Consider the following 16,506-nt stretch of genomic DNA (forward strand, 5'->3'; position numbering starts at 1 on the left):
CACAAGGCACAGTACGACAGGAGCATGAATATAGCGACAGATGGCATAGCACATAACGTAACACTGACAGCGAACCAAAAGGCAGTACACAATTAAAATCACACCTCTTGACGCACACAAGAAACAGCACTAAGCACAACACTGACGTGGCACACTGATGATGATCAAAACAGAGGATCTACCAGGCGCTAGGAGATGAGTGAGACCTGAAGAACGGAGGGAGGGGAAGAGATGGGGGAGGGGAGTGGGGGGCGCGCTGAAGAGGGCCAGGTAGCGAGGGATGTGGGAAGGAAAGAGGCAAGTATGGGGTGCAGGGTCTCAGGGGAGGGGGGGGCCGGAGGAAAATCCGCTCTGGGAGAAGGAGGAAAGAGGAAAAGGGGGCCCTGGGGAGGGGGGGGGGGAAGAAGGCCAGGTTATAGTTGGAAGGAAGGGTAGATGTCACGGCGGAGTTCGTCATCCGGGAGGGGGAGGCGTAGGAAATTGCTTGATGAAGGAGATGGAGGGTGTGGAGGTGGAGAGAGGGAGGGATACAGTGATAGAGGCGTGGGCGGGGGGTGGAGAGGAGAGGAAACCAGAGGGTGGGGGGGATCAAGCCTGCGAACAATGTAAAGGATGCGGAGATGTTGGAGGAACAGGAGGAGGTGGGGGAAGGGGATCAGTTCATACAGGAGCCGTGTGGGGGAAGGAAGGCGGATACGGAAGGCAAGGCGGAGCGCATGGCGTTCAAGGATTTGGAGGGCCTTGTAAAAGCGGGTGGGTGTGGAGATCCAGGCAACGCTGGCATAACAGAGGATAGGACGGATGAGGGATTTGTAGGTGTGGAGGATGGTAGAAGGATGCAATCCCCATGTCCGGCCAGACAGGAGTTTCAGCAGGCGGAGGCGGGAATGGGCTTTCTGCTGGATGGTCAGGAGATGAGGGGTCCAGGTGAGGTGTCGGTCAAGGGTGAGGCCAAGGTATTTCAGGGTGGGTGTGAGTTGGATAGGACGACCATAAAGGATGAGGTAAAAATCATGGAGGCGAAAGGAGCGAGTGGTGCGGCCTATGATGATTGCCTGGGTTTTGGAGGGGTTGAGACGGAGGAACCACTGGTTACACCAAGTGGTGAACTGGTTAAGGTGGGTTTGGAGGGTACGTTGAGACTGTTGAAGGGTAGGATAGAGAGCCAGGAAGGCGGTGTCATCAGCATATTGGAGAAGGTGGACTGGTGGGGGTGGCTTGGGCATATCAGCTGTATACAAGAGATAAAGGAGAGGGGAGGGGACAGAACCCTGGGGGACGCCAGCCATGGGATAAAAGATACGGGAGTTGGTGTTGTGGAGGGTGACATAGGAAGGACGATGCGAGAGGAAGGAAGCGACCAGACGGACAAAATTGATAGGCAGGGCGTAGGTTTGGAGTTTAAAGAGGAGACCGGGATGCCATACACGGTCATAGGCATTTTGGAGGTCACCATAATTCGTAGAATCTCTCCTTAATTCCTTGCTGGATTAGCACACCTAAAGGAAACCATTTATCAGAGAAATGGCTTAGCCGCAGTCTAGAGATTGTTCTAAAATGAACTGCCCACTCTGCAGTGGAGTCTACGCTGGTTTGAAGCTTTCTAACTCAATTAAACTGAGTGTTAAGACTGGGGTATGCAGGAGAGCTTCTGTGAAGTTTGAAAGGCAAGAGATAGTTGCAGCCATACGCTTACGTCCTGTTGTAACGACAGCAGCTGAACTGGAGCGTGTTGTCACAGCCAAGAGGGCGTGTCCTGACAGCTGTTGCGGCCATGATGAACCGGACGGATTTTGCGGCGTCGCCGGTATGTGGAGCGATTACTGGCAAAGCTCAGAGTATGAGAAATCTTCAGTGCAGTTCAGCTAGCCATAGGCTCTGGTCACACAGCCATGGCTGACTTGATCCAATAGAGAGTATCAAACAAGGGATACTCTAATAAAAACTAAACCCAAACAGCGACAGAGAAGCCAGTAACATAGTTTCACAGAAAAAATTTAGATGAGTACGTGAGTGAACACGCGCCCTCGCTATGAGATTTAGTTTTCAAGTTATTTAATGTTAACTATTTTAAAAATGTTCAAATGTGTGTGAAATCTTATGGGACCTAACTGCTAAGGTCATCAGTCCCTAAGCTTACACACTACTTAACCTAAATTATCCTAAGGACAAACACACACACCCATGCCCGAGGGAGGACTTGAACCTCCGCCGGGACCAGCCGCACAGTCCATGACTGCAGCGACCTACACCGCTCGGCTAATCCCGCGCGGCTAACTATTTTAAATATTATTGATTGGCGACTACATAGAGTGCTGTGTACACAACGGCCATATACGTGAAATTAGAAGGAAGGTCAGCGTTGGCCGTAATTTTGATGTTTTATTGACAGCAAAATCGACTTTCAATCACATAGTGATTATCTTCAGTGCTGTAGTGTACAAATTAAACTCATAGGCACTGGTGTCAAGTTATTAGCAGCAACCAAAGCTATGTAACGATCACAAGTTTAATTTGTACACTACAGCACTGAAGATGATCACTATGTGATTGAAAATCGATTTTGCTGTCAATAAACCATCAAAATTACGGCCAACGCTGACCTTCCTTTTCATTTTAAATATGAAATGATCTTTAAAAATTAGTAACTCAGTAACACCTTAAGCGATTCATGGAAACGTAGTGTCTGTGTATAGGTCTTGGTGAGTACCTTGATTTCGAAATTTGTGGGAGATTCTTTGTGAATACTACATATTTTAAATTACAGGGCGGAATATACATACAGTGCATAAAAAACTGAAATTTCTCGTAAATACAACATGAAATATTTAAAGTAGTGGTAGCATTAGGAAATAGATGTAATTAAGAATGTATGACTATAATTAATTTTAACTGTTTATTTTTATTGATGACTTAACAACGCAAAATAACGTCCACGGAAGTGCGCGAGTTTGACTAACGTCAATGCGAGCGTATAAGCAACAGCGGCAATTTTCACGCGACTGACACTTAGCACTCGTCTAGTGGTCGGGGTTAATATCTGGAGAGGACGTGTGCGCGGCAGTGATTCGCCTCGAGTTTGTCTATGGGAAACATTACTAAGTATCTGGCCGTTCACTTTTCATATTTCGCGTGTGCCGATTGCAAATAAGCTGAAACATTTTTAACTCCTCCGAATTAGAAGATGTCGCGTCAGGCAAGCTGGTTGTGATGGGGACTTGTAATATTTCTCACGTGTCGTTCGCGAATGTTTCGAAACATTCTCATCGTCTCGTTTCTGAATATTTCGGATTCGGCGACTTAGCCTAAACTTTAAAAACTTTTCTGCAGCCAATTTCGAGGGTAGTGAGTACTCAGAATTTAATTACTTTGCGATTACGGAACTTTCACTTTAGACTTATGGTAAAGCACCTTCAACTAATTTCATGGTTTTTCGGAAGTCTGTGCGTAGGCGTGATGTTGGTCAGTTTATTTAAACCCTCGCACAACAGTTATTACTTCAGTAATAACAATTGTGAAGTGCGTGAAGTGATACTTTGATTTTCTGCAATAAAATCAGACTGTTAAAAAACTAGAACGCTGTGAGAAGTGAACCACAAATTCCCTGCCCCCATATATTGAATTTGGCTGAATGTATTGAGGGTTGATGTGACAGATGCGTTGCTTTACCCCTGGACAGAAATTTGGCCAACATTTTAGAAGTCCAACCACACATTGAGGACGCCATATAGATTGTGGTTTTCATGGTTTTCAGTTTTTTTTTTTTTTTTTAATTCGTGCTGATGCACATGGGGGCCCACGAGTCAGTGGAAGCAACAGTGTTTGGCTTCACCATACGTCAATTATTTATCCATTTGAGGCTAGGAAGAGTTAGTATGAAGAACATATCTCCATCTATTTTCATCATATTTCATTTAATTCAACCCTGTATGTCGCAGGTGTCATGTTTGGATGGCTCAGTTAGTAAAAGAAGTTCCCACAGAAGAGAAGCTTCCTTGTTCGATGCAGGGTCCAGTAGAGTGTTTTACCCTACTGCAGAGCTTCCGCTGTGACTGGTCTCCACGACCTACGTGGTGCTGTCGGCTTACTTACCAAGGGCTCGATGCCGTTGTCCAGCAGCTCGTTGATGAGGTTGTTGTAGTAGTCGACGCCCGCTTGGTTGACTTTGTCCGTGTCCCCGGTGGGCAGGATGCGAGGCCAGCTCAGGGAGAAACGGTACGCGTTGGCCTGTGCGGACAGAACGCGCCTCTGCGTCAACTGGTGTCCCAGCTAAGCTCATTGAACTACACTCAACACATGCGCGTCACAAAGCTAGCTGCAGAATCGAAGGTAAAGGGCTTGAAGATGAATGCCAAACGAATCAAGTAGGTGGAAGAGATCACAATAAAAAACACCAGGAAAATAAACATGTTCTTATACATTTTTTGAAACAGTTGTAAGTAGGCTGTTTAGGTTTTTTTATTGGTAACGCCACGTAGCGCTCTGTATGAAAATCACGGGCTGTGCTGTGTGCAGTCTGTGGCTAGTTTGCATTGTTGTCTGCCATTGTAGCGTTGGGCAGTTGGCTGTGAACAGCGCGTAGCGTTGCGCAGTTGGAGGTGAGCCGCCAGCAGTGGTGGATGTGGGGAGAGAAATGGCGAGTTTTGAAATTTGTAAGACTGAATGTCATGAACTGCTATATATATTATGACTATTAAGGTAAATACATTGTTTGTTCTCTATTAAAATCTTTCATTTGCTAACTATGCCTATCAGTAGTTAGTGCCTTCAGTAGTTTGAATCTTTTATTTAGCTGGCAGTAGTGGCGCTCGCTGTATTGCAGTAGCTTGAGTAACGATGATTTTTGTGAGGTAAGTGATTTGTGAAACGTATAGGTTAATGTTAGTCAGGGCCATTCTTTTGTAGGGATTTTTGAAAGTCAGATTGCGTTGCGCTAAAAAAAAATTGTGTGTCAGTTTAAGCACAGTCATGTATAATTGTTCTAAGGGGACGTTTCATATGGCGATCCTGCCAGGATACCTCACTGGAATCTTCTGAATTTTTCTTGTAGTTTGTGTAATTAGTGTAGATTTTGTTTATTGCTAGCGCGTAATTGTAGAGAGAATTTCCTTTTTAGTTATAGTTTTTCATTGTTGTACAGTAAAACAGTTGTGGCATGCATGTAGATTTGTAGCAAGTATTTCGCAGCTGCGCTTGCAATTAACGAGATATTATTTTCATTGCTACGTTAATGTGTTCTCTTATTTTTGCTCTTCAAATTGTGCTTTTCTGTGTTATCGTGTGAAATATTGTGACAATAATGGCGTGTGAAAAACGTAATACTAGGCTCCAAAGTAAACTGAGAAATGACAGTGAAGACGAAAGCAGTGTGTTAGCGCCACCGAGTAATGAATTAACTAATGTTCAAAGTAGTAATTTGGTAATTGTGCATAGGGAAATGGAGCGGGCTGCAAACAATGATGTAGACAGTGAAACAATTAGTGAACAGGGAAGCATTATCGATCGATCGGTCGGCAACAGATTGCCTCAGGAATCCGAAATGACAGGACACAATCTTGCAAATACTGTAGATTCAGGTTTTGCGTCCTCACCGTTTCCTCAAATAAGTCAAGACACATTTTCTGCTTTTGAAACTGCGAATATTGCCGGTTCAAATGCATTGCCGAATAGCACTGAGGAACATGTTTCAGACACCAGTGCATTGTTATTACAATTAATGCAACAAATGGGACAAAAGCTTCAAAAGTTAGACATAATGGAACAAAATCAGACACAAACACAGCAACAGCTTCAAAAGTTAGACACCACACTTGAACAAACACGTGAAGATTTAACTACTGAATTACATAACATTGAATCGAAATGTCAAAAAGTCTGTAATGACATAAAAACACAGATTTGTGAGCATTTTCAACCTATTTTTTCGCGGCATGAAAATGCATTACAGAATCACAAAGCAGCCATAAAAGAACTGCAAACTATTGTTCATGAAAATCATGAGACCTTGCAAGCTAGTATTGACTCAGTTGCATCTACCGATTCAGTTACGCAACTTGCAAAAACTCAAGAAAACTTAAAGGACACAGTAGATACTCTGAAAATTGGTTCAGAAAGACACACGGAGGAAATTAGTTCATTATCAGAGAAAGTAGTTGAACTTTCGGATCAGCTAAATAATTTATCTACGAAGGTAGATGATAATCTGAATGGCACAAAACTGGTAGTCTTTAATGTCACAGAAGAGTGCGAACAAATTAGGAAATTCAAACAAAATCAGAATCAAATCAAACGCAACACCAAAGAGAAATCGGGGAAGTACAAGATCAGCTGACACAGGTAATACAAGAATTACGTATTTCAGAGGACATTCGCGCTCCAAAATGGGAAGAGGGACATAGAAATACGGAACAGCCACAAAATAATAACACAGGGCACTTCGGAAATTATGAAAGAAATTGGCAAGGTACACCGAATTTTGAGATGGAACCGCCGAAACGACGTAACAATGACCGACATGCGACTCGCCGACATGATGATTTTGACTATAAGCTGTTCATTACTACACGTAAATTCAAAACATTTAAGAATTCTGGCAACGACATTCATCCACAAGCATGGCTCCATCAATTCTCTCATTGTTTTCCTCCCAACTGGTCATTAGAGCACAGATTAGAATTTGTGTGTGGCTATTTAGAGAATGAACCAGCTGAAAGAATGTGGTCGGTCATTCACGATTGTCACAGTGAAGGAGAATTTAATCATGCCTTCCTCTCAGCATATTGGTCTCAAGCTACACAAGACCGAGTAAAACATAGCATCATAATGATGAAACATTTCGAACAATCTGAATTTTGGAGTCTTGTGAAATATTTTGAAGACATGTTGCACAAGAATCAGTACCTGTCAAACCCATACAGCCCCTCAGAACTCATCCGCATTTGCTTCATCAAATTACCTGAATATTTGCGACATATTATTTTGGCAGGACGTTGCAAAGACGACATTGAAGCTTTTCAAGGACTCTTACAAGAATTAGAAATTGACACTGACAATCGCAGAACGCGAAAACAGGAACACAACAATTACAGGTTACATCCGTCGCAATTCCGTGATGAAAGAAATAATAACTGGACACGACAAGGCTATTCTCACAACACAAATCGTGACAAAAGCAGACACCATCCATACGACAACCGTTGGCAGAATAAAAGTTACAGAGAAAAATCGCATTTCCGTAGTAATGAATATGACAGAGATTACCATAGAACCAGACAATATGGGAACAAAAACAATTATTATGAAGGGAGACAGAATAACTTCAGACGCAACAGTTCAGTGCGCAGTTAAGATTCCGGGAGAAATTCTCCACCACATGACCGACAAACAAGAAACTATGTAAACTACCGACAAAACGACAGACCTGAATTCCATCAGAACTGGCGGGATTCAAACAGAGCAGGGCACTCTCGTCAAGGTGAATTTGTAGAAGTTAGGTCTCCTAATCCCAATAAAGACGCGCGCCAACAAAGAAACAGACAATGACCCGCACCGCAGGCAGCCACATGCGCCGGCTGGCTCAGAGAAAAATAACATAGACACTAACCTTGAAAAAAATTTGAGCATTCCTTACCGACATATACAACTTGATAATTACTTTCAAGTTGAAACACTGCGTACTAGGAAGAGTAAAGGTTTACACCACATTTCACATGTAAAATCATTTATTGAGAGATAATCTGCCTTTTAACTTAGTCTTTGCTATAAAATTTTTCACTTTACATTACTAGTATGCTTTGTCAGACTTAGAATCTGTTAACATGCAACAATGTCTGAAGTTAACTATCCAATCTAGAACCTAGGATACATATTTAGACAGTAGTTACGAGTGCATTGTTATAGTGAACAGATGACACACTGTTACTGTGTGTGTACATTCTTGCTTGTTAGTTGCACGATTACGTAACGACTATAAGGCTCACATACTTAGAACATTTACCAGTACTGCTAACGAGATTTTAAGGCAACATTTTGGTTTACTGAAAATACATTCTGGATTTAAAGTACTTTCTGTGAGATACCAGATGACACAGTGGTTAGTTTATGTGACAGCTACACGATTTTATCACGACGTTATTAATGAGTGACAATTTACAATGTTGCTTTTGCGGTGTATCTGTTTTACATCTGCACAGTTTTTCTGAATTATTCTGGAAAGTAAAACATGTTTTAGTAGTAACTTTTGTGGTATAGCTACAAGGAGACAGCCTTTTCCGTAGCACAACAATACGTTACAGCACAGTACTTTCTTCATCGCAACAATAAGCGTAATAACTAAGATATCTATACGCAAAGCATTTCACTTTTGTTTATCATGAGGTAATTACATTGGCTTCTGCAGAACTTAGCTTTCGGAGGACGATAACTACGACACTTCCACAGAAATTATCTTCCAACAAGACGCACAGTTTAGCGCTACAGTACACGTATTTGAGTGATTAATTTTGTACTTAAATCATTTATTGTTAAAGATATTTGAAGTACAATGATACAAAGGTTTTCTGTGATACATTTCATTCCATTGCTGTAATCTGTAACACCTGAGGGTATAATTACATTTATCCTGAGGGGGTTACACGCTTACTTTGTGTATCATGCGTTTGGCAAGCACAAGGAGCCCTAGCTAATATGGTATTTGCTAACACAACTTTACACATCGGTACCATATTTCTCTAACACACAAATTACACAGTTATCTGATCATTTAACTGAGGGATACACTTTTTTTTTTCACTACATCAGTGACACATGTTTACACAATTACACAGTTCGGTAACTTCACACTTACAAAATTGTATTTTGTCTGTACTTTGTGAACTGTTCATATTTTTTCGGACCCATTGTGATATTATGAGAGCTTTGAATGATATATTTGGTAAGGAAGCATGATTTTAAAGTACATTTGAGGCAGATGACACTATTGAAATGAGCAGAGAATTTTTTTTAGGTTTTGACATTATTGCAGAAAGCTATGACGTTTTTGAGATTTGACTGAGGTGTTATGATGTTATTTTTACGACGACGATGTGTATTACGCTGTTGAGGTATGTTTATGATCAATAAGATGATGCTACCGTATATGAGGAATTTGATTATGCTACGTATTTCTCATGATGAAATATTGAAGAAGTGTCGACGAATATGTATATGTATAATGAGGTAAGGAATAATGAGTAGTGGTTAGGGACTCTGGTTTGTGAAAAAGGTTGCTGGAAACCAAGAATTGTACTTTAAGAGTTATGAAATGTATGTAAATGCGTGAATGTATTACAATGCCGACGAAAATTTTTTGGACACGGTTATATTTACAGGATTTTGTTTCTACACATTTGTAACACAAATTCTCGACCTGTGAAATTTTTTATATGAGACTGTCACTGTAGTGAAAACTGGTGTCGTAAATATTTCGGTAAGAAAGTTAAGTGACCACCTGCACGTAATGCGTCGTGGGCACCCAGCTGGGCGACAGTCGCCTGGAAAAAAGCCATTAGTTTGTGCCTTTCAGAGGTGCAGGTGGAGAAAAAAGGAGGCCATTATCCTCGCTATTGACATTTCTCTGTAGAAAGCATCGCAAATGCGGCACGCTCAAACTTGAAAACATGTGATTACACTGTGGAGCTCGTAATTTATGATATTTACTAAAATGCCTAAGGAAATGATGAGAAACATTTTAAATCTATTGTCTTTCTAGTTGAGAGATTGCTCATTTTGTTTAATATCAAGTTTCTAGCTGCACTGCAGCATTGGTTAAAATAAAATTTTATAGATGTACTAATAATAATATTTTATGCCTACAGATGCAGTAAAAAAATAACTTTATGATGGATGTACTCCAAAAAAATGAGGGAGCACAAAAAGACATTGCATTTGCTGCCGCTGCTTTCCAGGCATAGTGCTATTAAATTTCACTTTGTATTACTCTGTTAATCTAGTTTTACTACTGATTTATTTTTCTTGTTGCCGCACATTGGCTCATATTAGTTGTAATGTTGCATTGCTTGGTAATTTAGATTTACTGCAGCCTGCTTTGACAATTTCCATTTTTTTCATTGCTGTTTGTATTAATTGTTTTATGCTGCTGCATTGGCTCGTCCCTTAGTTTAGCATCTGAGCTCAGTAGATTTAAGTTAGCTTAAGAGGGGGTAGACTATATAAGAGAATGAGTTGCGATGAATTGGAAGAAATGCATTGAGAAGTTATACGAAAAAAGTACAGAAAGCAGGTATGGATAGAAATTTTTGGGAATAATGATGAACGAAGGGAGATCTCCAAGAAAAAAAAGGTTTCGTTTGCAAAATACTGCAGTACCAAATGTTACACTGAAAACAAACCCTGTCCTTTCCGCCTGTGTTATTCTGCTATGTGTTTGTGTTTTTCCTGTCTTTATGTATTTAGCTAATTAGATTTATGTTGTAGAATTTTTCAAATACTATGTTATTTTCTTCGTAAATATGTTTAGACATTATTTATTCTGTTTTGTTTTAATGATCATGTGTGAAATTAATGTTTCAAGAACTATTCTCATTATTTTATTTATTTACTTATGTCATAATTCCTGTAACACTGATGTATATGTCTATTTCTTCTTTTGTAAAGCCTGTATTACTACAAATGTTATCTGTATTGTTATGTTCTTTAATGATGTATTTTGTACCTTTGTCATTGTATTCTCATGTTATAATATTGTAATTGACACCAGTTCAGCAAATTAAGTAACTTGTAAGCATTCATTTCACTGCACACATTTCTGTTGGTCATAGTACATGGACAATATGTGAGAAGTAGGGACTGATAGTGTTTGCATGTGTGTTGATAATTCAGCAAGGGACTGGTTAACAGCATTGCTGGTTCTAAGGATATTCCAAAAGGTTTTGTGAGTACACAAGTGGTGGGTTATGGACTTGCTATATTATTCGCAAGACTCTTCAATGGTGATTGTGCACCTGCACAGTCACAACAGGTGGCTGCTGGCCATCTCTACAAGGACTACAGTGGGTCTGCATCTTTGATGACCAACCAATACCATTATTTCTACAAGGACTACAGTGGGTCTGCACCTCTGGTGGTCCACCAATACCGTAATCTCTACCAGAACTACAGTAGGTCTACTCTGTGATGGCCTACGTACCAATATTCTTCAAAACTTCGACTGACTCTGCGGTGGATTTGCTCTGTTGTGGCCCATTACCTGTCACTATGTCAAGAGTCAGCACTGTCTTTTCGCTGGAAGGACAACACTACTTCTTCAAGACTGCATGGAAATCCACTACTTCCATGTGCATTCTCTTTTGCTGCTCAGACTTTGAGAAAACACTGCAATTTTACTGTGATGGACTATCAGGACTGTCTTTATGGACTGTGAGAAAATTTTAGCTTTCGACCAACATTGTATCGATAAGTGTGTGCATTTGATTTCTTTGTTATTGTAATTATGAAAATTTTTTTCAAGTCTGTATTGCCCACTGCCCAAAACAATTTGAAAAATTTTTTGTGGGACGCATGGGGGCTATGTAAGTAGGCTGTTTAGGTTTTTTTATTGGTAACGCCACGTAGCGCTCTGTATGAAAATCACTGGCTGTGCTGTGTGCAGTCTGTGGCTAGTTTGCATTGTTGTCTGCCATTGTAGCGTTGGACAGTTGGCTGTGAACAGCGCGTAGCGTTGCGCAGTTGGAGGTGAGCTGCCAGCAGTGGTGGATGTGGGGAGAGAAATGGCGGTGTTTTGAAATTCGTAAGACTGGATGTCATGAACTGCTATATATATTATGACTATTAAGGTAAATACATTGTTTGTTCTCTATTAAAATCTTTCATTTGCTAACTATGCCTATCAGTAGTTAGTGCCTTCAGTAGTTTGAATCTTTTATTTAGCTGGCAGTAGTGGCGCTCGCTGTATTGCAGTAGCTTGAGTAACGAAGATTTTTGTGAGGTAAGTGATTTGTGAAAGGTATAGGTTACTGTTAGTCAGGGCTACTCTTTTGTAGGGATTTTTGATAGTCAGATTGCGTTGCGCTAAAAAAAATTATGTGTTTCAGTTTAAGCACAGACATGTACGATTGTTCTAAGGGGACGTTTCACAGTAAGTAACAAATAATTCGCAGTTGACGAAGGAACATGTTGAAGTGAGAGTTGTGAGACAACTGAATATTATGTAAGAAAATGAAACCCCTACAATGTTCTTATGATCGTATTTATTGTGTAGCTACCAGTTTCGGCGCTTCAATTCAACTGCGTCAGTTGACAGTTTCTTACGATAGTGAACGGCCGTGGTCCCCAAGACCTCCAGTAAAAAGGATGGACATACAAAAACTTGAAAATTATGCTGCTGCCATTGCAGTCTTCAGTAACGATAATAGATTGATACAATTCTCCATGATAGTGTACCCTGTGTAAGCCTCATCATTTCTAAATACACTACTAGCCATTAAAATTGCTACACCAAGAAGAAATGCGGATGATAAACGGGTATTCATTGGACATATGTTATACTAGAACTGACATGGGGTTACATTTTCACGCAATTTGGGTTCATAGATCCTGAGAAATCAGTACCCAGAACAACCACCTCTGGCCGTAATAACGGCCTTGATACGCCTGGGCATTGAGTCAAACAGAGCTGGGATGGCGTGTGCAGGTACTGCTCCCCATGCAGCTTCAACACGATACCACAGTTCATCAAGAGTAGTGACTGCCGTATTGTGACGAGCCAGTTGCTCGGCCATCATTGACCAGACGTTTTCAATTGGTGAGAGATCTGGAAAATGTGCTGGCCAGGGCAGAAGTCGAAAATTTTCTGACTCCAGAAACGCCCGTATAGGACCAGCAACATGCGGTCGTGCATTATCCTTCTGATGGTCGCAGGTTCGAATCCTGCCTTGGGCATAGATGTGTGTGATGTCGTTAGGTTAGTTAGGTTTCAGTAGTTCTAAGTTCTAGGGGACTGATGACCTCAGAAGTTGAGTCCCATAGTGCTCAGAGCCATTTTAACCTCTTTTTTGTCCTTAGGTTAGTTATGTTTAAGTAGTTCTAAGTTCTAGGGGACTTATGACCTCAGAAGTTAAGTCCCATAGTCCTCAGAGCCGTTTGAACCATTATCCTGCTGAAATGTAGGGTTTCGCAGGGATCGAATGAAGGGTAGAGCCACGGGTCGTAACACATCTGATATGTAACGTCCACTGTTCAAAGTGCCGTCAATGCGAACAAGAGGTGACCGAGACGTGTAACCAATGGCATCCCATACCATCATGCCGAGTGATATGCCAGTATGGCGATGACGAATACACGCTTCCAATGTGCGTTCACCGCGATGTCACCAAACATGGATACGACCATCGTGATGCTGTAAACAGAACCTAGATTCATCCGAAACAATGACGTTTTGCCATTCGTGCACCCAGGTTCGTCGTTGTGTACACCATCGCAGGCGCTCCTGTCTGTGATGCAGCGTCAAGGGTAAACGCAGCCATGGTCTCCGAGCTGATAGTCCATGCTGCTGCAAACGTCGTCCTACTGTTCGTGCAGATGGTTGTTGTCTTGCAAACGTCCCCATCTCTTGACTCAGGGATCGAGACATGGCTGCGTGATCCGTTACAGCCACGTGGATAAGATGCCTGTCATCTCGACTGCTGGTGATACGAGGCCGTTGGGATCCAGCACGGCTTTCCTTATACCCTCCTGAACCCACCGATTCCATATTCTGCTAACAGTCATTGGATCTCGACCAACGCGAGCAGCAATGTGGCGATACGATAAACCGCAATCGCGATAGACTACAATCCGACCTTTGACAAAGTCGGAAACGTGATGGTACGCATTTCTCCTCCTCACACGAGGAATCACAACAACGTTTCACCAGGCAATGCCGGTCAACTGCTGTTTGTGTATGAGAAATCAGTTGGAAACTTTCCTCATGTCAGCACGTTTAGGTGTCGCCACCGGCGCCAACTTTGTGTGAATACTCTGTAAAGCTGATCATTTGCATATCATAGCATCTTCTTCCTGTCGGTTAAATTTCGCGTCTGTAGCACGTCGTCTTCGTGGTGTAGAAATTTTAATGGCCAGTAGTGTAACTTCTGCGACCTACATCAATTTGAGTCTCCTTGCTGCATTCATGCCTATTGTCGAGACGGCTTAAGAAGATCCCTGACAGATCGCAGCACTGTCGTTTCAACTGCGAAGCGCTAACGTCTGCAGGCGAAATCAGTAGCCGTCTACAGAGCTGTGACAACACTGAGGCGTTACCATAGAGACGTTTACGAAATCGCGTTGTTAATGGCTGAGGTAAGCCCGTGAAGCAGTTGCGCCCAGCCCACTGCACCTGTCACGGATCAACTTCTGCCGACTCAACTATAGGTCTCCTATAACTTTTACTCCCCCCCCCCCCCCCCCCGCTCTCCCACGTCTCTATCTAATCTTCAGCATTTTTCTGTAGCATCACATTTCAAATCTTTTATTCTCTTCTCGTGTGAACTGCTTACCATTCATTTTTCACTTCCGTACAAGGGTACAAATCAAATATCTTTAGAAACGAATTCCTGATACTTAAATTCATATTAGATGTTAACAAATTCCTCTTGTTCATAAATACTTTTCTTATTTTTTTCCGACAAGGATAGAAGCTAAAGCAATGAAATAAAATTTATACTGTAGCGAGGACTTGAACCCAGATCTCTAGCTTACTAGGGGTATGTGCTAATCATTACACCACAGTAGCGTAGTGACTAGTATAGCTGTGTGGACCGCTGAAGTCCAATGCCATCCCAAAAACACAAACTTCAGTTCTAACCTTCAGCCCACTTTCCCTTCTTGCTATTGCGTGTCGGCGTTTTGTATCTTCTCTACCTCAGCCATCATTAGTTATTTCGCCGCCCAAACAGCAACTTCTAGTGTATCTACTGCTTCATAGTGTATCATCACCTAATTTAATTCCTTCAGCAACGTCTCACTAAGTTCGACTACATTCCACAACCATTGTTCTACTTTTGTTGATATTTATCTTACATCCTTCTTTCAAGACACTGTCCGTCCAGTTCAACTGCTCTGCCAAGTCCTTTGCTCTCTCTGACAGCATTATACAACGTCATCGGCAAACCTCAAAGTTTTTATTTCTTCTCTCCGAACTATAATTCGCTTTCCAGATTCCTCCTTGGTTTCCTACAATGCTTTCTCAGCGTACGGACTGAATAAAACTGGCCATGTGCTACAACCCTGTCTCACGCCCTTCTCAACCATTGCTTCCCTTTGAAGTCCATCGACTCTTATAACTGCCATCTGGTTTTTAAACAAGCTGTAAATGATATTTCGCTACCCGTTTTTTTATCTCTGCATCCTCAAAATTTCAAAGAGTGTGTACCAGTCAACATTGTCAAAAGCTGTTTATAAATCTGCAACTGTTGTAATGCAGATTTGTCTTCATTAAATTTGTCTTCTAAAATAAGACATAGAATCAGCATTGCCTTGTATGTTCTTACTTTTCTCCGGAACCCAAACTGATATTCTCCAAGGTCGGTTTCTATCAGTTTTTCCATTCTTCTCTAAATAATTTCTGTCAATATTTTGCAACCATAACTTATCAACGTGATGGATCGGTAATACTCAAACACGTCAGCACCTGTCGTCTTTGTAATTAGAATTGTAACATTGTTCTTGAAGCGCGAGAATATTTCCCCTGCCTGATGTATCTGTTCCATACTTCATATTCTGCTTTCCAATCTGCAATGCAGTGAGCGATAAATGTCAAAAATAACAGTAAGATGTGTAATACATGAAGCGACATGTTCAGGAAGTGGAGTATGTTCTTACCACACTAGTCCTGGACAAAACTACACTGTCTAAGGTACGCAGCAATAACAAATGACTGTATGTGGGACCACAGCTGGTGCCGTAAAAGTGACGATAGATATGTGGTGTGACCCGGAGAGTGAGGTACCAGGTTAAGGTTAACACATCACAACGAAACCACAAGCATTAGAAGAGTTGTGTACCAAAGCACCGAAGATGAACAGGTGCTCATAGGTGTTAAGGTATGCATTTTAGAGCACATGTTTACTGGACATTTTTTTCTTGTTTTGGTCCATACTAACACTTCCTAAAATATGGAAAGTAAAGAACTTGCAGTAGAAGAGATCTGTTTCACAATGCTGAAAATCAAGAATATCTCATAGCTCTTAAGGTATGCGTTTTAAAGCCCATGTTTACTTGACATTTGTACTTCTATTATCGTGTACGTACAGCCGTGTAAGATTGCGCCATTGTTTTTTATACACCCTGTACATCATGAGTCATGTGGACATGGACTGCATGCAGGTTAAGTATTCGATATTAAAGAGTTTAAAAAAGTGAGCTAATAGTCTTTGTGTGTGTGTGTGTGTGTGTGTGTGTGTGTGTGTGTGTGTGTGTGTGTGTAGCTCCCTCTCCGTCCTTTCAGAAGTAAAACTACTGAACTGTCATCTA

The 16,506-nt window shown here is 41.5% G+C and overlaps 1 protein-coding gene across 1 annotated transcript in view; it reads right to left on the reverse strand.

The window, feature by feature from the left end:
• LOC126412582 (myrosinase 1-like) overlaps nt 1-16,506 on the reverse strand; it is a 136,567-nt gene that overhangs the window by 101,428 nt on the left and 18,633 nt on the right. Inside the window, exon 4 of the mRNA XM_050082233.1 lies at nt 4,093-4,227. Within this exon, the coding sequence (XP_049938190.1) occupies nt 4,093-4,227 (135 nt within the window). The remainder of the gene's footprint in view (nt 1-4,092; nt 4,228-16,506) is intronic.

Source organism: Schistocerca serialis, chromosome 7 (genome assembly GCF_023864345.2).
Source record: "Schistocerca serialis cubense isolate TAMUIC-IGC-003099 chromosome 7, iqSchSeri2.2, whole genome shotgun sequence".
Taxonomy (NCBI): domain Eukaryota; kingdom Metazoa; phylum Arthropoda; class Insecta; order Orthoptera; family Acrididae; genus Schistocerca; species Schistocerca serialis.